Source organism: Urocitellus parryii, chromosome 9 (assembly GCF_045843805.1).
Source record: "Urocitellus parryii isolate mUroPar1 chromosome 9, mUroPar1.hap1, whole genome shotgun sequence".
NCBI lineage: Eukaryota > Metazoa > Chordata > Mammalia > Rodentia > Sciuridae > Urocitellus > Urocitellus parryii.
In genome coordinates, this window is record NC_135539.1 from 137,021,585 (window position 1) to 137,049,410 (window position 27,826).

The window sequence follows — 27,826 nt, forward strand, 5'->3', positions numbered from 1 at the left end:
GGGAGGAGGGTCCTTGTTTATCTATCTGATTTCTCCTTCCTCTTTTAATCAACTGCCAGTTTAAAGAAACTTTTGCCTATAATTCTTCCCTACTTGGATTTCTAGTTGATATGTTAGTTGACACCTATAAATATCATCTCGGGTTTCTTAACAGATGGTCCACACGCTCTCCTTCCTCCACTTGGTGACCTTTCTCCTTCACCTGCCCTGTGTTTCCTCCTGTGGAGGTCTCTCACTCTGCCTGCCTCCAGGGCAGAGGAGGAACGGGCTCAGTCCCAGGTCCCACAGTTACTGATTTTCTTCTGCCTTGGGGTCTCGGCAGGTGCACTCATCCTGGTCACAGTCAGCAGCAAATGGAATGACCTAGGGGAAGGAAAGAGAAGTTGAAATAACAGGTGTGTGTGCCAGATGCCACATGTTTCCACTGGCTTCCACGGTTCTCACTCGGTCCTGGAGGAAGTGGGATCACAATTCAGTATCACAGAGCTGGAATGAACACTCAGTCATTTCAGACCATGTCATTTCAGACAAGATCGTCCTTCTTCACTTTGCTTTCTCCATACAGAGAGTGAGAAGGACAACAGAAACAGAGTGTGTGGTTTAAGTGAACTGATGGGTGTGAGATGCTCATCGTGGCCAGACACCTAAAGTGACTACTTCTAATGATACCTCGTATGTCTTACACTATTGTTTTTGTTGCTGTCAACATCGTCACAATATTCCTGTGTGTTGGAGGGATTGATATTAGCTCATTCCCTCCTAGGGAAGGCAGGGCTACCTGCTTTAACTCAGGACAGTGGAAGGACTATGTGGAAAGCCAGCTCTGGATTGTCTCTCTGGCTCCACTCTTCAGTGCTCTTGGGGAACTAGGATCATCTTTGACATCTCTAAACACATGAAGTCTTGCTCTCCTGAGCCCAGGATATGCTTTGGCATGGTGCCACCCACTCACTCTTTGTGGTGGTATTGCTTCCTTTCGTGTAATTCTCCCTTCTTTGTGCCAGGAGCGGTCAAGCAAAAGTTGTGCCAGGAGTGGTCAAGCAAAAGTTGTCTTCTTCCTGCTTTCACTGATACCAGCAGATGAGCACCCTATATGAGTGTCTATAACCAGTATCAAAGAGAACTGGACATTTTGGAAACATGGTGTAAAAGATCAAAATGCATAAATGCATTCTACTGTCATGTATAACTAATTAAAACAAATAAAAAATTAATTTAAAAAAAGTTAGATATTTTACCCTCTGGCCACTGGCAATCAAATGAGATAAAATTGAATAGACATATCATGTACAAGACTGGTCCAAGTACACTGGAGAGATGGGCTCGGGATTGGGCAAGTGGATTAGAGAATGGGTGGGGTTGTTTGGGGAAGTATCCCAGCATATTTGCACAAATGAAGTAAAGTGTGATGTAGTAGTCAACAGAGGGGGTGTTCCTCTACACTCCAGTTCTTGTGAGTGACAGGCACTGGCGTCCATTAAAGATAAGTCGTAGGTTTGCAGAGTGAGAGGGGGAGAGCTGCCTGACTTATTCCTCCAGAATCCATGCTTCCTGTATAAGAAAGATGGTCTCTGTCCCCAGTTATTTTCACAAGATGGAACAGAACCAGCTGGCCTGATTTCTGACCTGTGGCCCAAGCTCTTGATCTGTTTCTCTTAGTTCAGGATTTATTGATTTTTAGAGCAAATGAGGGCCAAATTGAATAGTGATATGATGAGCCCCTACATGCTTTGTACTGAATAAGTTAGTTCATTTAAATGGTGAAAATAGTGCCCAGCACACAGTGATTCAGCAAAATATATTAGCAAAGAAAGAGAGAAAGTATTCAGATCCACATATAGGTGACCTTGGTAGGCATGGCTTTATTGTGGAGACAGGTACAAGGAAGGAAATAATGGCTGCATTTTTCTGATTCATCAAGCTCGCCAACTAGCTTCAAATATCTTCAGAGCACTTGGATTTTTACCTATTATAAAATTTCAGCCTATTTAATTTTATAGACTTCACTTGAGCCTGTCTATAAATTTAGCAGAGCCAAGCATAACAGCAATCAGGGGCATCAAGAAGGGGATTACGACTATGGTCTGGTTCAGAGAGCACTCCAGGTGGTGCTCAGCAGCCGATGAACATGTGCCTGCAATACTGCTGTATGACGCCATCTGACTATTAATTTAATTATGGAGATGAATGATAGAGGGGAAGCACTTCACTGGTAACCCAGTATCCTTAAGGGCTAGAAACCATTGTTTTCCCTGCCTATAGAAGAATTTCCCAGACAATGATGAGCAGATATGAGACTTTCATTAGAAAAAGCCATTGCATTTATGATTGACAATTTAAAGGACTGGTGTTTTCTAAGACTCTATACTAAAGACTGTTACCCTCAATCTTGTCACTTTAGACATTCCAATGTTTATAACTTCTAATGTCATTATCATTCTCTTGGGGATTAAAAATCAAGTCTGCTCCACTGTGAAGCAGAGCTGGCCAGAGAACCTGCCTTTCTTCCATTGTCCCCATGCTGTCCCCAGGCACCCTCACGTACCTTCTTGGAGGAGAGTGTAGAAGAGCAGCAGTCTCCTCCATCATAGTGGCAGTAGGCCCGGTTGTTGATCGTGTCACACCAACCATCTGCTTGAAAAGGCTGTAAGGAGGCTGAGGTCAGAGTCCAGTGCGGTTTTGCTATCTCTGGCCCTCTTTCCCACTCCTCGACCCCAGCCCCCCATGGAGCTCCAGAGAGACTATGGATGAGCACCTAAGGAGCAGGACACATCCTCAAGAGGTGGAAAAACCTGGAGATAAGACCATCGGGCCTAAGCAATTGTCAGATTTCTCTTGCAGAACCTGCTCCTGTCCTACTGTAAGGTCTGGGATGCTCATTAAATTCCTTGATCAACTTTTTTGCCTTCTTATAAATACTAGGTCTTTATAATATGTAGGTTACAAAAAGGTTCACACATTTTAGCTTTGTTGACCTCAGAAAAGGTCTGTGTATTAGACAGGATTCGCTTTAAAAGTCCCACTTTGTCAGTGAGAAACCAGGGGTGCATAGAGATGATAGGAATTGTCTGGTCACACAGCTAGCAGCTGGGCTCAGGCAGTGCTTGGCACATAGCTTGGCTTTCTGCAGCTCCTCCCACCTTGAGGACCACAATCCCTGGCCTGTCACCTGGTGCACTCAGGACTGGTGCTTAGAGACTCTAGCAGTCCTTGGGTGTTCTAAAGACTGCAATGATGTCTGTCCTGAGTGCAGTGGTCCTAGGGTTGAGGACACCAGGGCTAGCACAGGAATGTTCCCACACACGCAGCCACCTGATGCCCAGCAGCTTGGCCCAGGGTTAGAGCAGAGAAAGTGAAACTGTTTCACTCACTCCTTTTACTGCTGCCAGTTAACAGGAACCAAAATGGGAAAGGGGCCCAGAAGAAACCAGAGTTAATGGAGTGTTTCACCCCCGAAGGGAATGTGTGATAAGAACAGCAACGAGCAGTTACAAATAGCTCAGCAGCCCACAACTGCCTCTCTAGGGAACCACCTCTGAGGGGAGCACGGCCCACAGCACCCTGGGCAGCAGGCAGGCAGCCCACCTTCTCAGGTGCAGCGGCTGCTCACTGTCCTGAGCTCATGCCCAACTGTAAAGCCTCAGAGCGCATCTCGCACACGAACTGTTTGGGTCACAAAACTCTGGGATTCTAAGGTCACCTCCCAGTTTCCATGTTCAAATCACTTTCTCTCCCCGTGGCCTCCCTAAATGTCAAATAGAAGGATTATTCCCTATTTCACTGGGCTTTGATGAGATAGATCACTGAACTCAGAAATGATCATTAAATAATTTTCAGCAATTGAGCTATGTTAGAACAGACTCGTCCCAGCGATTACTTCAACGTTTTGATGTATTCTGTGGGGCCCTGAGCTCATTTGCACAGCCCATTCCAGATGCAGACCGGGTTGCCAACCTCTGCAAAGCTGCTGCGCGTGTGTGGAGCACAACAGCTGCTGCACATCTGTATGGCAATGTCAGCGGAGAGCAGGAAGTGAGAATGAATTCTGTTTTCAACACAGAGCGCTCTGGGATGCAAGACAAAGATTTCGAGATGGGCGTTTGTCTTTAACACTGGAGCCTGACCCTCCAGTTCTGGAGAACTTGGACTAAATGTACATTCAGGACTTGGGTCCAAACTTGCAGCCAAATAATCAGAGTTAAAATACAATTGGCACATCCTGTGGATGCTCTTGGATCCTCCTGGGAGGACCAGATATCTGCTGAGATTCCCCAGAGTTTCCTAGGCCTTTTTCAAGTGTTTAGAGAATATTTTTCTCATCTAACACTACATCTGTTTCTTCTCCTCCTACCTGGACTGACACATTGACAAAAACTTCATCTGTTCCTTTTTTTCTTTTCCATGTAATTTTCTATAAAAATTTAAAGAACATCCAAAACACTTTTCTTATACACATGTAAGTATGTTCTTCAAATGGAGAATTAAAGGTGGGTCTAAAGATGTCTTCCTTTTCATAAAAACAACCTTCACTTTGAATGGATTGAGTAAGGAATGCTGAGAAATCTTGATTTGCAGAGGCCTCACCACAGAGGGCTTCTTATCGCAAGAACACTAGGGAAGGTATTTTGAAAAGGGCAGTCATGGTCAATGTGAGCTTTTCTATATCCCATTAGACTTCTACTGTGATGACCCCAAATGATGTCTAGAAGCTCCTTCCTTTCAACTTTTAAATGATCATTTGGGAAGAGAAGAAAATTTATGAAAAGGAGCAGAAATAACAGAGAAAAGGTTAAAAAGACCCATGTATTTAATGTACTCTATACCTATTAGAATTAATTGCTCCTCCCCAACCTGCCAAAATCAACCACTCCACCCTCAACAAACAGAGTCTCCTATGGCAACATGTGCCTGGGACGCTTGACAGCTTGAGTACAAAGTTACAATGGAAAACTAGGAGGGAAAATGACTAATTGATCCAAAGTTGAAAGCCTCTGAAGACTGGATATAGAGTAGGAGATTCCAACCTCAGTGACTGCAAGGTGTCGGATCTGGGCCACCACTGCTTCCAGGAAACATCCGGAGGGAGGGTCCTGGGCTTGCTCTCTAGGCACACTGTGTATGTGGCTGAGTTTCGCCACACAAACATATGCTTACTTTTTCCCATAACACCAAGTGCATTTTTCAAATACCTGAAGCTTATTCTTTATGGGCCCCTTTTCCATTTTTATTTCAATTATCTTGATAAAGGAAAAAATGTTTAGGAAATACCTGTTTATCTGCCTTTTAACCACTGAGAGTACACATAGCCATCACAGGAAGGCCTGTCATGCCAGCCTCCAGAGTTAGCTGTATTCCAGGACGTCAAGGTGACCAAATGGATGGCTGTGTGTGAATCACGGTACACTTGCAGGAAAGGCTCTCCATCCACACTACCTGTACCACTTTGGAAACTTCCCAGAAGTGCACATAATTTCGTCTTTATGTATTAATGCTATTCTCACAGCAGAGAATCCTTATAGCAGGGCAAGGGCAGCCCCTTTGGCCCAGTGGAAGTTCCTTTTTAAAGCTTCTTTGCCATAGGGTGAGGGCAGAGATGGTGTCCTCTGTGATGCCTGTGGTTGTAGCTATTCATTTAATCTCTCTATGTTCTTTACTCTGTGCCTACATGGGCGAGGTACGAATATGGGGACACGGAGATAATTAAAACATGATTCTGCCCCTTGAGGAAACCCACTGTAAGAAATTTTAGCTAAGTGTGGTAGCTCAGAGCTAGCATCAAGAAGTGGAGAAAACTTAATTGGGGTCTTGGGAGTGGGAGAGTCTGCTGTCAGAGGTTGGTTCTGCCTAGGGCTGGGAGATTCTGAAGAGGAGGCGGTCTAAGAGGGAGGAGAGGATGAAAATAGAGGGGCAGCGGGAGTCCCAGGCTACCCATCCCAGAGCCCACCCTCAGGGAAGCTCCTCAAACTTTGATTGGCTAATAAAACCTCCCTTACTCGAATCGGATTAAGGGCATTTTTCTTCCACATATTGCAATAGCACTGGAGACCACACTGAGGTTTTAGGAAGGCCACCTGCTCTTCAGACCTTCTGCTCTGCTCACTTACAGGTTGGGATCTCAGCCAAAAGGAACTCCCTGTAGGTAAGGTGTGGGGGGAGAATCAGGGAGTGTTTCAGACAAGGAGAGGTTAAGCATATCTTCACCTGATGCCAAACACCAGTTTTTCTATCCAACTTCCCAATTTTGAGAGTAACAAATCAGACCCACATCCATTTCTTCACATTCACTAGGCTACAGCAGGCCCCAAAGAAGCCCTTTTCCAAAGTGGCTGTGGCACGGCACCTGGAGGAGCCCTTGCAGCAGGATGAAGCTCTAGGTACAGTAGATGAATCTGTGCACTACTTCCCTTTTTCTTCAGTGCTTCAGTGAATGGTGACATTCTGTCTGATTGTCATTCTCCTTCTCATCCCATGTGGGTTGAATATTTATGCTCCCAAACTTGTGTTGATGCAATTGCCATTGCAACAATATGAAGAAGTGAGGAGTTTTAAGAGGTAATTGGGCATGAAGATTCTGTCTTCATGAAGTGTTGTGGTGTGGATATGAGGTGTCTCCCAAAGCTCATGTGAGACAATGCGAGAAGGTTCTGAGGTGAAATGACTAAAGTATTAAAGTTGTGTCCTGATTGGTGGGAAAATCCACTGATGTGGATTAACTGGGTGAAAATTGTAGGCAGGTAGCCTGATTGGAGGAGGCAGGTCAAGGCAGGTGGGCCTTTATTTTGTCTCTGGACAACAGAGCTCCCTCTACGTCCTGATGCCACGTCACGAGCCTGCTTTCCTCCACCACGCCCTTCCACCAGGATGCGCTGCCTTACCGGGGCCCAGAGCTAGGAGTTGACCATCTATGGACTGAAACCTCTGGAACCATGAGCCCAAATTAACTTTTCCTCCTCTACTTTGTTCCTGTCAGTTCTTTTGGTCACAGTGAAATAAAGCTGACTAAAACATGAAGGGATTAATGCTTTTATCAAAGGAAAGAGCTCCTCATGAAAGGACACGTTTGCCCTCTCCCTTGCCCTACCCTGCCTTCTGTTATCCTTCCACCTCTGCCATGAGTAAGCCTCACCAGATGCTGGCCCCTTGACTTTGGATTTCTTAGCTACTAGAAAAGTGAGCCAGTAAATTTCTGCTCATTTTAAATTTCCTTGGCTCAAGTATTTTGCTGTAACAGCACAAAACAGACACCAGGTTTCTGCCTACTGCGTCTGTCCTGCCTGGGCTTCCTACCCAAAGACAGCAAAGAATATAAAAGGGGGAGTCCTATTACAGGACCTCTCTTAGGATCTCAGGCAAAACTTGGGAGACCTTGGAGGGCCTTCAGGAATACTACTTGCTTCTCAATAAGACAGAAAATCACAAGTGCTTGCAGTGATATGGAGCAAAGGGAATCCTTGCTTACTTTTGGTAGGAATGTAAATAGTACAAGCATTGTGAAAAACAGCATGGAGGCTCCTCAGCATGCCACGGGGACACAGGCCCATCAATGACCACAGCAGCACAACTCACAACAGCCAGGTTATGAAGCCAGCCCAGGTGCCCATCAACAGATGAACTGATAAAGAAAATGTGGTGATATACACAATGGAGTTTTACTCAGTCATAAGGAGGAATGAAATGATGGCATTTTCTAGCAAATGGATAGAGAGCATCATGCTAATTTAAATAAGCCAGACATGGAAAGTTGAGGGTCAAGTGTTTCACTCATATGTAGAAGCTAGAGCAAAATAAGTGGTGGTGGGGAGCAGATCCCAGGAAGACCCAGGGGAGATCAGTGGAGTAGAGAAAGGGGACTGAGGGGGAGGAGGGGAACAGGAAAGGAACGAATTGCAGAATGAAACTGACAGACTTATGCAATGAATGTACAACAGTCAATTCCAACTTTATGTATATCTATAAAGCACTAAATAAGAAGTGGAAGGCCAGTAGTAGTAGAGGAAGTGGAAAAGGGGGAGGGAGGAGGGGAGGGGAAAGAGGATGCACTGAGGAGTGAAATGGAGCCAATTATATTCCATGCATGTATGATTATGTCAAATGGAGCCCACTATTATGAATAACAACAGTACACTAATTAAAAAATTTTAAATAGAAATAGAACTATCATACAATCTAGCAATCCCACTACTGGGTATATATCCAAATGAAATGAAATCATTATGTCAAAGAGAGTTGTCCTCCCTGCACCCCAAAGGGACATAGATAAATGAAATTCTAAGAATAGATGAGCCTTGAAGACTATTTGTATAAAACCTTCATTTTATAAATGATGAAATGGAGTCTTAAAAAAGTGAACTGTCTTGTGTTTAAGGATAATTAGTGGCAAACCTGGGAACAGAGCCAATTCCTTCATTCCTGGTCTGGTGTTCTCTCTGTGATGCCACATGAACACTATCTGATGATTTCACTATGCATTTAATTTGTTGGGAACAAAGGGCAACTTAAATTCCTTTGGTGTCTCTACAAAGGGGATTTAGAAATCATTACAAGTTTGATATGAGGTACTCTCCAAAACCTCCTGTGTTAATGCAGGAGGTAAAATGATTGCATTGTGAGAGTTTTAACCTTATCAGTGGGTTAATCCATTTGATGGATTAATAATATGGATTGACTATCTGGCAACAACTGTAGGCAGGTGGGGTGTGACTTAAGTAGGTCACTAGAGGAAGAATACTTTTGGGGTTTATATTCCCCCCTGGATCCTAGCTCTATTTCTTATTCCAAGACACCATGAGCCCAGGAGCTTTCTTCTACCACATCCTTCCACCATGATGCTTCCCTCACCTCAGGCCCAGAGTGATGAAGTCAGATGACTATGGACCAAATCTCTGAAATCATGAGCTCAAAATAATCATTTTCCCCTCTAAATTGTTCTTGTCAGGCTTTAAAAAAATTACCTTTATTTTACTTATCTATCTACTTATTTTTTATGTGGTGCTGAGGATGAAACCCAGGGCCTCACCCATGCTAGGCAAGTGCTCTACCGCTGAGCCACAACCCCAGCCCCTTGTCAGGTATTTTGGTTGTGATGAATAACACATACATGGGGCATTTGTGCAAAATGAATCTAGCAATCCAACACAGAAACAAAGAAAAATCATAATCTCAATCCCCTGGGGCTCACAGCCTCATTTCTCTTTTCCTCAATTGTGGGTCTAGTTTTATCCCAAATAAGCTCCCTGGCACTCTAGTTTCTCTGAGGCATGGGACTTGGTAGACCTATCGTTCTCTAGAGACCCATGTCTCCAGGAAGAAGCAACATTGGGCTCCATGCACATCAAGAGCTGCTTTCAACCCAGAGCATTACTTCTAGGCCTAAGAGTGCTAAAAGCAGGTGCTGGCTGCTCACTGCAGTCCTTTGAGGGAAGGAAGGGATGGCGCTCTTGCACTTTTCCAGGGCTCACCCCATAGGATGGGTGCATCCCGTGAAGTCATATCTTTGGGTTTGCTACCATCTTGGAAAACGTATGATTAAAATAGATACCTTGCAGTAGATTGGGCAGGAATATTTCCTTAGCTACAACTTCCTCTGGAATATCTCATCCATCTTCCTGGATCCAAAGTTTCTCCTGCCTCCAGTTACTATGGTATAGTTCATGTAGGTGCATTACCGAACTTCATAGTCCAAATATACTATCAATCAGAAGCTCAAGCTATACTATCCAAGTACACTATCAAAGGCCTCTAGTTCAGTGCCTGATGTAGTATTTTTTTCAACAGATAAATTAATAGGATTGCCCTATTTGAAGGGGGAAGTTAACTTCATCATGAAGCAGGAATACTCTTTATGTCCAGACCCCTTCCTTTCCATTATTCCTCTACTGTTAGAAAATCTGCTAGGCATGCTGCTCTATAAGAATTATATAATTTAGACTCAGGTCTAATTTTAAGGGCATCTGGCACTTTTCTTCTTATTATATTTACTTTTTTTGTGTGTTTCTGGGAATGGAATACAGATATACAGCTACATCCTAGCTCCTCTTTCTTCTTATAAACATAGACACTGTGCACACTGGAGCTGAGAAAGATTTTTATACATATATCTATACATAATGTATATATATGCAGATTTGTATATTTCTACTAGGTACAGAGTCTTGTATGTATCCATTTATGGAAGTAGAAAGAAATAGTAGAATACACCATCTGAAAGTTCTCCCTCTATAAACCATCTAAAAATGCTGAATAAAATTTAACAACATTCCCTTGGTTCTACAGCTGGGATCTTAAGAAAGGAAGGGAAACTCCCGAGGGACCCAAAACAGAAAGAGATGAAAAACTCGAGCAGAAAGAAGGCAGCAAACCAGGGCTAGCCTGGGAACATTTGCAAATCCGTAATCAAGGAACAGAGGACTAGGTTTTGGCCTTTGCAAGGCAGGGAATTATAAGTGACTTGGCTGATATTTCATATGGAGACTCTGCAAGGACTGATAGGGAATGCCACAGTCATGCTATGCTGCACAGGTTGGCTGGCTCACTTGGGAGCTAGGAAATCTGCTCATCAGCCCCAAAGTCTTCATGACTCAAATCCAGGCCTTGGCTAAGTCATTAGTTGCTAAGATGCCAAGGACTTCTGGGTTACCAGGTGAAACTGCAGAATATCTCCTTGAAGGCCAAAGGTCAATTGTGCAAACAGCTATAAGCAAAAGTAGTTGAAAGAAGGAAAATGAGGACACACGCACTTGTTGGACAGGGGAGGGTGCAGACGTGAGGTCTGGTCTTGGGGTCTGCAGAGGATTTCTGACCCACGTGCAGTTGTGCAGCTTCTTTAAGAGGCTTCCAACCTCCACTTGTGCTGTATGCCTGACCCACAAAGATGGCAAAAGTGTATCTTTCAGGGGTCGAAGGCAAAGCCTGATTGTGATCAGCTCTCCTGGGTCTGACACTAGGACCAGAGCAAAGTCCTGAGGGGTGCAAATGATAGTCACTGGAAAAACAGGTGAGATGAATTGAGATGGAAAAAGAAAAGCAAAGAAAACGAGATGGAGTGACTTCCTTTACCTGCAATATTTCCATCTCCTTCAAGGTACCCAGAACTTAACAGCTTCTGCCCAGGAAAACACCAAGACCTAGACGTGTGCTAGTTGGACCCTTGCAGAGCCCAGCCCCGCTCCTTACCAACTACCAGAATCTGGGCAAGTTACGTAGATCCAAGCAGCATCCTTGTGAGAAAATGAATAACACCCCTCACAGGATTGTTGTGAACCTATGAAGGAGTGAATGTCCGTGCCTGCCCCACAGTAAGCCCAGTACCTCATGGCTTCTTGAAGGTGGCAGGAATCTGCCATCATGCTAGCCATCATGCTACCCATTGCACCAGCCATCGCAAGTTGGTGGGAAAGTTCTCTACATAGACTTTGGTCAGAAAAACTTCAAAACTCTAATACTTTAGAGTCAAAACCATCAGTGTACTGATCCCTGAGAGCCTCCTGCCCGTTCCCTCACCACAAATGCACATCTGAGTGGGAAAGGGATGAGGGAAGTGGGCCTGAGGCATGTGAGAACAGACAGGGGCCTTCCTAGCTTCCAGAAACTAGGCACCCCTCAAAACCAGAGTGGTGACCTGCACATAGTAGCCTCTGAAAAACCCCAAACCATTATAGGTACTTCTTCTATGACATGTGCCACAAAAAACCCAGAAGGTGAGGAGAATCCTGGGGACTGATTTTCCAGTCAAAATGAACTTCCTCACAGCCCCTTTTATTTAGCTGCAAATAAAGCTGCAGAGTCACATAGACTGTCCACCTTAAGTCTCAGGACACCAATCTGTGTCCCACCTACCTGTCCTCTAGGCCCAACATGGCCCAACCCGAGTGAATTGTGCCTACCCCAAGGCATGGGAGAAGTGGAGGGGGGACAGAGGTACAGTTGCGGAAAGCGAGGATGGGCAGGGGAATTTTCAGGTGGGGTCTGCGTATATCTGTGCCAGGAAACATTGGCTCAGTCAGAACCTCCACTGGGTCCTGCATAAGCCATGGCAAGTGCCACCTGCCCCTCTGTTGAGAGCCACCACATCAGCCACCCGGACTAAGGAAGGTGTCCTGGCCTTCTGATGACCCAGAGGCCTCAGTGAGGTAAGGTGCTCAGGACCTCTTGCCCTGCCCCTCTCCCCTCTTGCCACCAAGACAGCGTAGAAACCTTTGCAGGCTGTGGGTGCTCCCTGAGCTGGATTCCAGCCACCCTGTTTATTCCTTCACTCTGAGTCACTATGTGGTCTTCTGCATTGAACCTCAACTCCACATCTTAAACAAAGCCACCAGTAAAACCTTCCCCTCCTTTCCATCAGGTCACTGGTACACTCAATCCAAATTCTACAAAGGACACAGGGTCTCTGTCCTTTGCTGTCAAAATCTGACTTCATGGTAGCCTCATCTCCCTCCTTCTGGAACCACAGAACCACACTTCTCAAAATGCTGTCCAGCAACAGCAAGCAGCTGACCTCTGGGACCCCAGAGAATGGCGTTCACAGTGCAGTAGAGTCTGAGCCTGGACTCCCTCAGGAATGAGCAAGGACACTCTATCTCCCCTTGCTGGTGTCTCCAGTGTGGGTGAGTGGGCCTCTTTGTTCTCAGAACTTCCTTGTCTTGCTTTCACAGCCTGCATGGTGGGCATAGGTGGCTGCAGGGTGGCCTGACGCAGTCTTGCTCCAGCACACCTGGCTTTCTTCTTTAAAGAAAGAAGCAATTGTCTGCTTGGGGACATTTCTGACTCCTCCCCAGCTAACTGGAGCCGGCCTACTGGGTCTCCAGGTCAGAGACAGAAACCTGGAATGCAGGAGGTTCCAACTCTGCAGGGACCAAAGGAAAGAGTGCTTCTTTGTTGTCCTGCTTTCTGTTTCCCTGCTTCCCTCAGCAGGAAGCTGTGCGCAAGCACAGTTCCCAAACCAGTCAGTGTCTAATGAACACTCGGAGCGCATCTGGTGGAGCTGCCTCAGAATTGACTCTGTAAACTAAGAAGTGAGAACTTTTCCCACTCTTCTTGCCTTTCGCCCAAGATTAGGTCACCTTTCCCCTATCTTGTTCTCTAACCGCCGCAAGTATTTGTTCTAGCAATTACTGACCTTAAAGTATCACCTGAAAATAGCTTAGCTGACCTTCCAGAAATAGGCTCACGTAGGCTTTTAACAGACACCAAATTTAAAGATCCAGACCAACAAGACAGAGCAGAATCTCAGGCCACCATAGGCACCAAGCTGATTGGAGCAGGACCTCCTGTGCCTGCCCTTCGACACCTCCTAGACAGCCACGCCTTGGCCACTCCTCTCTGGGCCCTGCACCAGTTGTCTTGTGTGGAACATTTAGTGGTACCTGCTCTGCTCAAGAGCTCACATGGTTCTGGAAGGAAAAGGGGAGGCTGGGATGAGAGAAAACCTGTAGCTGGGACAACAGCAGGGAAGGCAGGTGGACCCTGGCAAGGATGGAGCCTCTAGGGACTCCTGGGTCCTGCAGGCACCTGCAGCCTGTACTTCCCTCTGCTCTGTCTGCTGGCTTTTTGGCCTGCCTTCAGTTTATGGCAGGTTGAGGCAGGACCCAGCTGGCCACCAGAAGTCCCACCACGGCCCCAACCTGCGTGCTCTCCATCTACACCACACTAGCACACCTGCCGGGAAGCTCGGCATTTCTTGGCCCCTGAGCTTCCAGAGCCACGGTGGAAGGTGCCTGGGGACGCAGATGGTGGGAGGAAACATGGTATTTACTGCTTGGTTTACTACTTTTCTTGGCCTTTCTGCCGCTTGCTGAGTATTTTTTTCTTTCTCAATCTCTCTCATCCTCTCCCTCCTTCCACCTCTCCCTCTTTCTCCCTCTGTCCCCCTCTCAGCAGCCAGATGCCCTGGGGAAACCCTGAGGAGAAAGCCGAGACTCCCAGGGCCAGAGAAGTTTCGGAACCGGAGCAGATGGCGAAGGCCTTCCTGGCCGTGGCCACAGCCCACTCTCTCAGAAGTGTTCACCAGGTGGACCTGCGCCCTCGGCTCTTGGGCTTCATCCATATTCATGAGATGTAGCTCAGGGCACTTGTCTCCCTTCCCCACTCCCTTTCACATATATACAGTGCATGTGGGCATACATATGTGCTTACATTAATGTATGAATATACGTCCATACACATGCATAGTACATATATGACACACATTGATGTTTCCTCTCATACATGTGAGATATATATATGAGTAGCAATTACTAATACATAATTATATTACATACAACAAACATGTTTTATACACACTCATCCACATACACACACACACACACACACACACAATTTCTCAGGAAGTTTCAGGTACAGGGAGCAAACCTGCAGGTAAAACTTTTTATAAAATATAAACCATCATGTAGAAGCAAAGCACTATCCTTTTATTTCCTATGTGCACAGTCAGGCCTGTGCATAAAATCTCACTGAATCCCCTTAATGGCCTGTTGGGGTAGGTACCATTATCTGGCTATGTTCTAGAGGGAATGTCCAAAAACTGCAGTTGTAAAGGAATGAGTCTAAAGACAGGAGGTGGAGCCGCTCTCTGATGCCCAGGCCTGACCTGCCCATGCTGCCTTCAGCTTTGTAAGTGACATTCTCCACTTTGCCTCTCAGTCCTGCTCACCTGGGCAAGCTCACTGACACCACTGGCAGGAGGCAGCCACCCTCTGTCTCAGGAAAACTCGGTGTCACAGAAATATGTAAGTGTATCACATCAGATACGAAATGGCAAACAGCTCATGAGAGCCAGGCCCAGGCTCCTGGCTAGATTCTGGGATTCCTGCCCCATACATACTTAGCACATCCATGCACAAGGGACCAGTAGATTCCATGCATGATGCAGTCTATACATTAAAGAGGCTTCTGTGGGACAAGCACTGAGTAGGACCGAACTCTGACATGTGAGACAGTGGAGAAGGGTCTCTCCTGTGGTTCTAGGCAAATGGAGGGAAAATTCCCAGAGTCACTGATGTCACCAACGCTGAGAGCTACAGAAATGCCGAAAGGGAAGGAGAAGGTGCTTTTTGGAAGAGCTTTATGGAGTGCTCAGGATTAGGCCTAATCTTTGAAGGATGAATAGGATTTGAGCAGAGAAGTGGGGAGAATAATCCCCCCAGGAAGGCCAAATACCAGCCAAGAGTTGAGATGGGAAAAGAAAAGATATATCTGTGGTTTTCTGCTTTGAGTGTTAGCAATCCAAGTTTGGACTCAGTCAAAATCTCTATCCAGGATAATTCGGTCCATATCCTAAAGACAACAAGGAACAACTGAAGGTGATTGTTTGTTTATTTTTTGAACAGAAGAACATGACAAAGTTATGCTTCAAAGGTTGACTCCAGGGACAATGTAGGGAAGGTTCAACAGAGAGCTAGAGGGCCCCAGAGCAGGAAGAAGTTGATTTCAAGCAACATAAACTGAGAACAGAATTGGCTGTCTGTGACAGAATAGAAAGGGCAAACAGAAATGGCATTAGGGAGGAAGGTTGATGGTACTGGGTGAGTGGTTATATTTGGGGAGAAGATGGGTAGACATGAAAGTTAATGACATTTTGACTGTTTAAATCATGATATGGTTTTCTCAAAAAATTTGCTCATTGTAAAGCTAGAAAGAATCTCTACCACCATCCAAGGCCTGAGTCACAGGATGCAGATCAAGATCAGGGAGCAAGTATGTCGTTGCTCACAGTGAGAGGCTGCATACATTTTCTTTTCCCACATAAACATAGAGGGTCTCAGCACATTTCTGTCCTGCCTGATTTCCAAGCTTTCTCCACAACTTAGACACAACTATTTTATCACCCCCAGTAACAACCAGGCCCACTTGAGTTAAGGAATGACAAGAGGGGGGTATCATGTTTATTCTACAGTATTTTCTTGCCAATTGTCTTGTTTCTTTTAGCCTCCATCTAGTTTTCAGATCTTGTATCTATGGACAATTCAATTTGTGTGGCTGATTATTGTGGTTCTCATCCCCAGGATGTGATGCACTCGGGTTGTCAGCCTGCCTCTTCTGTTCTCGCTAATTTGTTGATCCATCCAGACTCGCTTTCACCCACATGGAACCTATTCTCTGCACAAGGGTCTCATTTGGTTTCCTTTCCTCTTGCCTGTCTGTGTACCTTATGCTCTCATCTGCTGACCAATGCATCTGGCTCCTGAGTCTCTGACCCTCACTAGGCAGGGCTTACTGGAACACCTCTTTCCCTTCTCCCTCTGGCTCAAAGCTTACTAGGGAGGTGTCCTAATAGGTGGTCAGCCCCCCGTGTTCCTCTCTTAGGTTTTTTTAAAAAACTTTCATTTCTAGTGTATAGGTCATGTATTTGTTTCTCTGGTTTTAGACTTCCTACCAGTTTAAAAACACAGATTGGAGAATCAGGCTACCTGGGTTCACTAACTGGCCCTGTGGTTGCTAGCTCGGGAACTTGGGAAGTCAAGTACCTTATTGGCCACTCAGTTTCCTCTTCAGTGTGACAAGATTGGTTATAAAGGTAATAATTCCTTGCCATGTGCACCTTGCATACAGTAAGCACTCAGTAATGTTATTAACTATACCATGTAACCGTAACCACAGCTACTTCACCTCGCCCCCATGAGCAACAGCCTGGAACCTCTGGATATCAGTGGTTCCTCGCTTGTGAAAGCAGAGCTATCAGATAACCTAGTCATTCTTCCTCTTTTAACTATGCTCTGTAACCCAGCAAATCTTACCACTTACCTTGCCCAGTTATGGGATAGAATGATCACATGTAACGTGGCTGCAGGGCAAGCAGAGAATCTCTGCAAACCTTCCTGAAGCACACAGCATAAGCCCCAGGTTTTGCTGTTGGTAATTGAGGGGCAGCAGCAATGCTGAGCCACAGCTGGTCTCTTTCCCTGGTTTCTCCTTCTCATCCATCATCCCTACCTGTGCTGAACTCCCCACCCCAGGATCGGCTTACCCATCCCCACCAGCTGACTGCAATTGTGAGAAGCTTGGTACTTTATGAACCACACTGAGCAGACAAGTATTTGAGGGAAAAATGAGAACATACATAGCACCCCAAAATGACCTAGTGGAGGTAGAGATCTGGTAAACAGAATTGGAAAACCCAACTCTAACGAGTGGGGCATTTTCTGCCCAGGTGAAGTGAGAATGAGCAGAATACATGAATTTATCAATTGATCTATTTTGCTGATTCATCAACCCACAATTTTCAAAGCTCCCATCTGAAAAGAGAGGCATGAGGAGGAGGCACGAGGAGCACAGGCAGGGCAGCTCTCCTCCTCAGTTCCCGGGCCGCTCTGAATAGGTCTGGCCCTCAGGCTGGGCACATGGGGCATAAAACCAGGACAGGGGAGAGAGGGCCAACCTGGCCAGGCTGCAGGCACCCCCTCCTTAGCTACAGTGCCATCGGGGTCACATGTGGTTCCAAAGGCAGAGACCATTTCCAGAAATCTAATGCATTTCAGACATGCACCACCAAGTTTCATATTTCTCACATTAGAAAGACTTCGGTTGAATTTAATCTCATTTTTAATTAGTCCTCACATCGCCTGGTGAGGTAGATTAATATGATTATCCATATTCCACTGATGGGGAAAATGAGACAAAGGGTCATGTCCCAAGGTCACTTGGGGAATGAGCAATACAGGCAAAAATTAAACTTAAGCATTTTAAATTTCCAAACCAGCACAGGAGAGGACGTCGGGGAGTAGGGCTCATCTCAGTTTGTTCAGGGTCTTCCACGTCTGCAGAATACACATTCAATTTACTACTTGGTGTCTCTGATTAAAAAATAAAGTAAAAAGCAAAGCACTACTTCTAGCTCTGAACCCCAATATTCCATATTTAATGCATAGGGAAGTTACCAAAAATATATGACAAGAACAGCCAAATGAGAATAAAATGAGTATCACTTAGCCAATTATAAGTTTTTATTAATTACTTATGGAATGTTTAATATTAAATTAGATTGCACATATGGGGTGAGGTTTAAGCACAGGAGATGGAACATGGGGCCTGCTCTCCAGAAGCTGGTCTTCCTAAGCATCCAGAATAGGTATAGCAGCAGCACACTCATAAGCACTCACCCTCCAACTGTCAGGCAGGAGCCAGGCATTTGCTCCCCACAAGGGCTGTTTAAAGCATGCATAATGAGGAGCTCTTGACTGCACTTATTTCAGAGCAAACTGAGATATTAGTGTGGCGGGTAGCCCATAGCATTGGAATACACCACCCCGCCCTTCCAGTCCAGTTACTTTCTCTCCACCTCCATTATCATTACCATGCCCAATAATCAAACACGTGTCCTTCCATTGCAGAAATGGTTTTTCATTAAGCCTCTTTTCTCCCCTCCCTTTCCACTTCCTCAGTTGAGTGAGGTGGCCCTCCACTGTAACATTAGTTCAGGAAGGTAATGATAAGGTCTCACCTGTCTGGTTCCCAGTTTGCCAGTATGATCCCTTCCTGAATTACCAGTCCTCTCACCCTTTCTCTCTCATAGAGAGATCGTAAGCTCACCAGTTAGCCATTTGTTCCTATATGTTTCCCTGCCTTGTTTATGGCGCTATTGAGCTCTGTGACCATGTTCTGGGAAATGGGATAAAAAATCAAAACCATGCTTTACTTTTGGCCCAAGGGACTCAAAGAGTTACTAGCCTATCTGCATTTCTTCTCTGCCTCTTTAGAGAAGATACCAGATTTCACATTAGTGAGAGGTAAGTCCTTTGTGGTGTTAAAACACAGAGGTTTCATGGTTAATTTGAGATTGTAGCCCATCCTGGTTAATCCATATTTTCCTATGTATAACCTTCGTTAGGTACAAGGTATACAGACTCAGTGATCTACCACGTAGTCACCTCTTTGACCTTGACTCATTGCACACTTCCCCAAGATGATATTTGTTTGCTTCACTGAGAAAACTAATAATATTTTCTGTTATATGCCACTGATATTTTGGGGTTGTCATGTGACATTATTGCAGCAATGGCTGACTGACAGAGGGATTAGTATCAGAGGTGGATGTGACCATAACAGAACTAAAACATGTGGTTTGGATCTCAAGTAGAGCAGCAAGAAGCAAAGGAACTGTCTTAGAATGCTGGAAAACTGAGGTTCCTCATTAATGCAGCAGCAAAATATTTAATAAAATGTTTCCTATAGTTACTTGTGTGTAATTTACATTGCTAACTGTTATAATTTGCAGGTCAGAAAATTTATTAATACCCTATTGGCTTTGAGTAAAGAGACTTTGAAGAAGACTATCACTAGGATTAGTTGGTGGTTATCACATTAATTCGAAAAGATATTGCAAGAAAAGATGAGCTCAGAAAATGCTGCTGCTTTGCCAGCACAATTGAGAGGGAATAGCAAATATTAGAAATTCTATGACTTGTAGTACTAAAACAATAAAGCTGTTTCTCAGCTCCAGACAGCCAAAGATAAAATAGTACATCAACCTTCAGGACCCATGGGGAATGGGTCTAGGACCCCACATGTACCAAGCTTTATGGATCCTCAATCCCTTTATAAAATGGTGCAGTGTTTGTATTTAATATACACACATCCTCCATACTTTAAATCATCTCTAGATTACCTTTTAATGCCTAACATAATGTAAATGCTATACAAATAGCTGCTATATTATATTGTATGGGAATCATAGCAAGAAAAAGCCTACACATGTTCAGTGCAGATGCAATTATTTCCCCCAATACTTTTAAGCTACAGTTAGTTGAGTCCATGGATATGGAACACATGGATGTGGAAGGCCAATTGTAATGCCTTGTGTTAGAAAAGCTTTCTAGGACTGAAGAGAAGACAACTTCAGGCAAAAACAAACAAACAAACAAATAATAAAAACAGGCCAATGGTAGACCAGAACCCCATTTGTTAGGACCTCTAATTGGATCACGTGGCACCTAGGAGATCCATGAAGCCAACAAAGAAAGTTCTGAAGGGGAGACCAAGACCTCTGTCTGAGGGAAGCTGTGCAAATTCAGAAGAGCTGTAATTAAAAAAGAGGCGCAGATTGAAAAGACTTGTGAGGATAGTTCCTGGCATACGAATTCGACTAGAATTAAATATATACAAAACCACAAATCTTGTAAGAGTTGAGTTTCCAAAAGCACCATTAGCTTGGATTAAAGGAGACTTATTTTTAGAGAACAGAAAAGGACCTTTGAACTCACTATCTTCTACCAGGAGAAAGCAGATGGACAGAGCTGCTCAATTTTCAAAAGGGAACGTTCCCTAGTGCTCCCTATGTGTGACCAAAGAAGAGGACAGAACAGGAGGGACTTCCATGACAAGAGCAAGGGCCATGAAGAGGGATTCCCTGGAAGCTAGGCCCAGGGAGTAGTCAAAAGTTTCTACACAAGAAGTGCTCTCGCCCCTCACGGCAGAGGTTTTTGCAACTCTTGCTCAAAGGGATTTCAGAGTTGCTGTGCATCAGTGACTTTTATGTGCCTCTCATTATTCTCCTTGAATGGGAATGTTTATTGGGATTGTTTTGTTTCTGCTCCACTTTGTACATGAGATGAGTAGGAGAAGCAGAGTTTGTTATTTTACTGTGTGGGGCTCAGACTAAGAAAAGCTTCACTGCAATCTGATATAAATCATGAGAATCCAGATTCTAAGCTTGATATTACAAATGATAATATGACTTTTGCAAAGTCTTGGAGTAAGGTGGAGTGAATTTGAATTTGTGACTCGAAGGGCTGACTAGTATTGATCTACAGTTCTTTGGATGCTCCTTTCTTTGCCATGAATTCACTATTAGAGTATGTTCTACTGTCTTTGGACTTAGCCATGTGGCTTTCCTGACTAATGGAACATGAGTGACAGAGGCTACGCTCAACCAGAAGATTTAAATGCACTGGCATGCCTTAGCCCTTCCTTCTGTGCCCAGGTGTTCCAGGATGAGAAGAACGTACCTGGGTAGCTGCTGGCCTGAAACCTGGGTACCTGGGTGCCTGAGAGGAAACTCATGGAGTATCCCTGAATGCATTCCATAACCTAATGGAGAGTCACGTTACCCAACCTGCAGGTGTAAGGGTGGGAAAAACATTTTGCTCCTAATTACATTGATACTTGTGGATTCCTTGTTATGCAGAATTATTGCAGAAAATCCAATAGCTATCTCCAGCCAGCTTATTCTTGCATTTCCTTTCACACCTTTGACTTTCCACACACTCCTCTCTCTCCTTTAAGCCCATTTCAAATGTTTGCCCTCTATGAAACCTTCACTTGTGACCAAAGTTATTTGCTTTATTCTCTGTGACCCCATATGACTTGGCTCATATCTTTTGTGTTATTGCTCCTTGGACAGGAACTTGTGTTTTGGTCTCTGTTGTATTCACTCTCTTGGGGGCTCCTTTTTGAGCTTTGCAATCTCAACCCATGGTGGGCACTCAGAAAAATATAATTTTAAGAGAAGAAATGAGTGAACGGCCCTGTAGGAGTGACCGAAGCTTTGTTATTGTGGTGTCCATTGGGAAGGAGTCTATGACATGCCTGCAAATCTTAGTCACTGGGGTGAATGGCAAACTTGGAGACTGAGAAATGGTATGAGCCTGATACAAAAAAAGCTGGACAAAATGTTTTCTTGTGTGCTGGAATTTGGAGACCTGGTTTCTGTAGCTAAACTTGGAGAGGGGGAAGATGCTTCGCGTGCATGCAGTATTGTACATTCCTGGGTTAGAACATGTTTTCATTGGGGGTTGTGGTTTCTTCCCCCCCCCTCCATATTTCTCTCTTACTCTTTCTCTCCCTAGCACTGGAAGTATCTGTGTTTGCAATAACAAAACAAAACAATACGAGTCTACTCCAGTACGAACCAGGAGAAAATTTGTACATCAGTTGGTGTAGGAAGCAGAAAACAGGAGGTGACGGTGGGGAGAAGAAAGGAAAAAGAGTTGCCATGAGGTGAAAAGAAGGAAATACCACGTGTGGCAGACACATGACTGGCACAGGGGACAGCAAGTTCTGTTGTCAAGGATACCGGTGTGTGCATGTGTGTGTGCATGTGTGTGTGCGTGTGAGTGTGTGTGTGTGTGTGTGTGTGTGCGCACACGTGAACAGACACCCAGGGTCTGTGCTTCAGGAAGCCGGCTCTTGGCTGGAGCCTTGCTTGGGTGGAATGCGGCCTCAGTGGCGGCCTCACGGTGGCTTAGATCTCCAGCCAACTTCTTCTTGCAAGTATATTGCAGGCTAGAATGGGTGGTGGAAAACAAGCCTGACAGGAGCCACAAGGGCCTCCTGACCCATTTGAATCATTCTCCTGCCAAATTTTCATGGCTGATCTTAAATAAGGAGGAAAGCCATGAAAAGAGTCAAAATGTGGCAGAAGACGTGTCTGCTCTACAGAGGGTGACTCCTATTAGGAGAGCTTCCCAAGGAAGGCTCCCCAGTCAGGTTGGGGCATTCTGCTGGGAGGACAGGATGGAGCTGTAGTTGACTTCCTCCACTGAAGTGTTGACACCAGCTTGGAGAGGAAGAGCTCAGGAGAGGAAAAGCTCCCTCAGAGCTGTGGGCCTGAAAGGACCAGGTGGAGTTGAAAGAAGAGCAGAGTTGTCCCTCCTCTCAGTTCTTTTTTGCTTGTTTGTTTTTATATATGACAGCACATATAGAGCACAATTTTTCATATCTCTGGTTGTATACACAGTATATTCACACCAATTCATGTCTTCATACCTGTACTTTGGATAATAATGATTATCACATTCCACCATCATTAATAACCCCATGCCTGCTCCCTTCCCCTCCAGCAACTTTGCCCTATCTAGAGTTAGTCTTAGTTCTGCTGCAGCTTTACCTGCGCAATTCCTGGGAGAGGCTCAGCTTCCTCCGTGGGGACTGCCAGGGGTTGGCACAAGGGATGGCCATCTGCAGTATTGCTATGTCCAGGCTAGGCCTGGTGCAGAACCCGCCCCCTCCCCCCACCCCCCGGCTCCATGATAAGGATGCCATTCCCATACATGAGTGTGGCATTTTCCTGTGTGAAGATGCTTTCACAAGCATTGTCTTATTTAAGACTCAACAGAAAAAAACTTTATAAGTCAACCTAGAGATATTTTTTTCCTATAGGAGTTAAGAGACTTTGATTGAAGTCACACAACTAAAGAGAAGAAAAGCAATATGAGCAACTAAGTCTTCTTTGTCCAGTGCACAAACAGCCTTCAAAGAGCTAAAGGGACCCTGGGAGTCCAAATTCCTTCCACCACACCAAAAGCCCTAAAACAGGGAGATGCTAACTATAAGCTCAACAAAAAAAGCATTCACTAGAAAAGACTCTTGAAGGAGTCATAAAACTCAGGGTCTTCTGTGAATCTTTTTACTCTGCACATGTTGGCAAAAATCCCCCTCTCCACAGTGGTGAGGCTGCTTCTTCACACCCCCAGCCCATTGCTGATGCTCTCCTCAACCTGTGGACTTCCTGCCTCATCCCTCACTGCAGATCTACTGCCACTTCACTGTGGTGAGCACGGGAAATGTAATGGTGAATAGAATACACCAGCATTCCCTCCCCGTGGAGCTCACATCCCAGTGGGGAAAATGGGCATTAAACATAACAAATACTACAAAGCAAATTAGAAAGCAATGAATCTCTAAGAAATGATAGCAGTGTAAAGCAGTTGGGAGGGCCCTGTGCTAGGGGATGGGCAGAGGAGGAGGGATAGAGGAGAGCTGTAGTTTTCAATCCAGTGGTCAGAAAGGGGACATTGGAGGGGTCATGTAAGACATTGTACAGACTTTGGCTTTTGCTGTGGGTGAAATGGGGAACTGTTGGGGGCCTTAGTAGAACAATGATTTAACTTGTATAACAACAGGATGTTCTGGCTGCGGTTAAGAAGAGGCTGTGAGGAGGGCCAGTGCTAGGACCAGCCATGGATTGTGGCAGTAGTCCTGGAAGCTGATGGTCATGGTTGACCAGAGCAGCCACAAGGGCCATGGTGCAAGGGGGTTGGCTTGTGGGTATACTTTAAAGGTACAGCCAATGGGATTGCCCAACGATGTGGTGTGGAGGGCAAGGGAAAGAGGAATTAACATGGCATTGAGGACTTTGACCTGAGCAACAGGATGGAAGAACTTGCCATCCACAGAAATGGGAAGTCTATACATAGAAATGAAAATCCACTGCCTGCAAAATATCTTGAATTCCATCTTCCACCCCACAGATTTTGTCTGTAGCCATTGTTACTCCCTTCCCACTTGATGCAGAGGCAACAGTAGTGTAAGCCCTCTTATCCCCTTCATCTGGGGTCTCCATCCCCTCACCCCAACTCTCTCACAGCCATCACACAGTTCTGGTTTCTCCATGGGCAGCGCCCACTCAGGTCACCACCTCCTTGTGCTGCCTGACTTTTGGAAATAATATTTTGACTTGCTGCATCCTGTGTCTTATCTATTTGTCAAATAATTGTTTCTCCTCACTGCATTGCCAGGAATTTGAGTGAGTGCCTGAATCGTGAACCTGTGTGTCCACTGTGCTACGGTGAACACTGTGCCCCAAAGCCTCCCTCCTTGTTTCCCTAAGGCCACACACTCCTCTGTTTTCTTCAAGCTTGCTAGTTACTCTTCCTCTGCCTACTCAACCAGCTTTGCTTCCTGTGTTATTCCCTGATATTGCCTTCTGCTGGCTGCCCTCCCCGTCTGCTCTCCCAGCTCACACTCCCTGTGTGACCTGGCTCACTCAGCTGCCTTAAGTGACCACCTAGACCCCCCTCACCTCTCAAGGTAAGTCCCCATAGAGACTGTATTCTTCAACTCCAGGCTTTTATTTCCAGTTCTGCTGAAGTCACTCAACCTAAAGCCAGGCCCATTCTGTTCTCCTATTGGCCTGCTTCCTTTTCTTTTTGAAGGTTAAGGTATTAAGCATTCATGTACCAGGTAGTTAGATGACTTCTTTCTGTATTGCAGGTATCTGTGAGACTGGCCCTCACCATCTATCCTTTCAAATTTGTTCTCTGTATTATAATCACTTTGGGTCTTATGTAATTTCTCCATGGGCCTTATCTCTAACAATGTATCGCATCTGATTTCATCGCTTCCTGGTGGAGAAATGCTTGAGGCTGTGAAATGCTTTTGGTAAAATGTTCATATCCAAAGTGAGGCAGCATTCACGATTACTTCCAACCTTGTCCCTGTCTCTCCTGCTTCTCCTGGGACTTCCACTTGTCCCACTCTCAGGAATTAGAAACATTGGGTACCTATACAAGCAGGGTGCAGGTATGTGTGTGTGTGTGTGTGTGTGTGTGTGAAGATCTCACAGTTAAAATCCACGTTTTACATTAGAAAGTCAGTAATGTCCTAAGTCAAAATAATCAAATTTAGTAGAAGTGTTTCATATATGTTATGTAATCATATATATGCACATATATAATATGTATTAAATATACTTGCAAATTCTAGAAGAAATAGAATGCCACAGAAATAAAAAGATAGCGTCTCCTCTGGGAGGGAGGCAGAGGGACGACAGGAACTGCTGACCTTCCAGATAAATGCAGGGTGTTGAAGGGCTCTTCACACCCAACATACGTATGACTTTTATAGAATTAAAATTAAGTTTAAGAAATATTACAAATAAACATACCTAATGAGGGTGGAGTTGAGATTTGAATCTACTAGTTAAGATTTTATATGAACATTTTCCCATTACAAATATTGTTTGCTTAACTTGAAAATAGTTGTAATCAATCATTTCAGGAGTGGTGTCCCTTTCTCTCTTGTCACTTTATTGTTGGAATAATCTAAAGAACAGATATGCAATGTACACACACACACACACACACACACGTATGTATACGTACATTTATAGGTGGACATATACAGAATTTATATACTTAGAAAATAAAGTATAAGAAACTTAGTAGGAAGTATTGTAGTACACGGTTATTGTAACAGACAAGAATTTAATAAAAATTATTCCACTTAAAGGAATATTTTAGTAGGATTAATGAGAACGACAACTTGCATGAATTTCCCAAAGAGCTTGCCTACATAACTATTTATTAAAGGAATCATACCAAATATCATGATGGTAAACAGTAAAATAATCAATGCCCTATAGAATTCATGAATAAGTCTCAGTGACTGCATTTGTGTCATGGTTAAAATGTATTTAAAACACATTTTCAGAACAAGAAGTTTTGTGGAAAGCAGAGCAGGGAGTTATTTATAGACTAAGCTCTGCTTACTGCTCTCACAACCTCAGCATAACCATTGGGAAGAAATGGAAGGACTGGTGGGTTGAAGAGAAGAAGGTAGCAATTTCAGGATACCCATTTTGCAGGCGAGTAATCTTCAAATTATCTGCAAGCCTGAGCTAGAAATGGAAAGGCTATAAAAACCAGAAAGACCCCACCCCGCAAAAGGGAAAAATACTTCTGAAAAAGGGTGGGGTGGGAGGAGGGAAAGGGAGAAGGAATGTGGTAGAGAGAATGAGCAGTGTGAGCAAGTGGCTTGCCCAGAGGCACAGAAGACAGAAGTCAGATAGCCCACCAGGATGGCGTGGTGGCTCCAGGAGAGCTTCAGACAAGCATAAATTCTCATGAATGTTGTTAATATAAATGAGGTTTTACAATTTGCATGGTTGTGTTTTTAATATTTTACATTTTAAAAAGCAGAGAGAAAAAAATAATGGTTTTAGTTTTCAAAGTGAAAACCTAGTCCTAATTAACATTTGGAGTCTGATTTTCAGAGATTCCAGCTGGAGACTCTAAAGTCAAGCCCTGAACCAAATGGGACTCTGAACAAGCCTAAAGACAGGCCTGGATTTTTAGGCTGGTGCATATATTGCACAAAACTGGCAGCAAAATTCACAAACAAATCTTAAGTGGGGTTGGAATTTGGCAGGTAGTGAGTCTGGAAGATACTCCAACTTAAGCTAATTTTCAGTTTCTCTATGGATTTTATCATGTCTAACACATATTTAGATTTAGATTTGTACACCACAGTATCCCTATCAGAAGACCAGTAGCAGTTGCCATTATTGGCTTCTAGGACATGATGATCCCTACCTGAAGGATCATTTGTATAATTCCCTCTCAACCCTGGATCCTAAAGAACCTGGAAAGAATTAAAAGAAATGTAAGCCCAGAAGATCTGTCCTTTAAGAAGCAGTGAAGGAATGTTTATGGTATCTGTTTTGTAAATAATTAAATTGTGACAAAGAGAAGTTTAATTATTGGCTATTATATAGATAATAAGGTATGAATTAAAAGGAAATAATAGAAGTTTAAAAACTTCATAATCACATGATGCTCAAGTGATAAAGTTCATTTTCTTTTATCACAACTAGAATTCATTTCGCTCTTTTTAAGACGGAATTCATAAAGTCGTACTCAAGTGATCAAGATCAGCAGAAATTTCATCCAGTCACACTTGGAATTTCATTTTGGATTGTTCTAATACTATCAAGTTGGCATTTATTAAGAGTGATCTGTGCCATCCAACAATGAAAGCCATGTTATTAGAGCATGGTGACAGGAATATTGTGAAAAGAAGTGGGGAGCAGCTCTCACTACACAATTGAGGGCAACAGAAAGGAAGGATAATTTGGGAACAGTGAGGGACATTTAGCATCGGGATGGTCTCCAAGTCCCTCAAAGCTGGCTCTATTCCACTGCCACTGTCCCACTTCTGGGACCAGTGGATCTCAAACCCAAGAGTGCACGGAATCCCTGGAGAGCTTGGTAAGAATGACTGCTGGACCTTGGCTGAGCGTTTCCAACTCACTTGAGATCCTGCATTTCCAGCAAGTCCCCGGTGGGGCTGCTGCCCTGGGACTAGGCCCACACCATGGGCCATTCTGGCTCTTTGCAGG

At 44.5% G+C, this 27,826-nt stretch overlaps 1 protein-coding gene across 1 annotated transcript in view; it reads right to left on the minus strand.

Annotated features, from left to right (window-relative positions):
• Window positions 1-288: 288 nt before the first annotated feature.
• Pappa2 (pappalysin 2) overlaps window positions 289-27,826 on the minus strand; it is a 240,625-nt gene continuing 213,087 nt past the window's right edge. Inside the window, exons 21-22 of the mRNA XM_026388519.2 lie at window positions 2,546-2,644; window positions 289-363 (exon numbers count right to left, since the gene is read on the minus strand). Of these exons, the coding sequence (XP_026244304.2) occupies window positions 289-363; window positions 2,546-2,644 (174 nt within the window). The remainder of the gene's footprint in view (window positions 364-2,545; window positions 2,645-27,826) is intronic.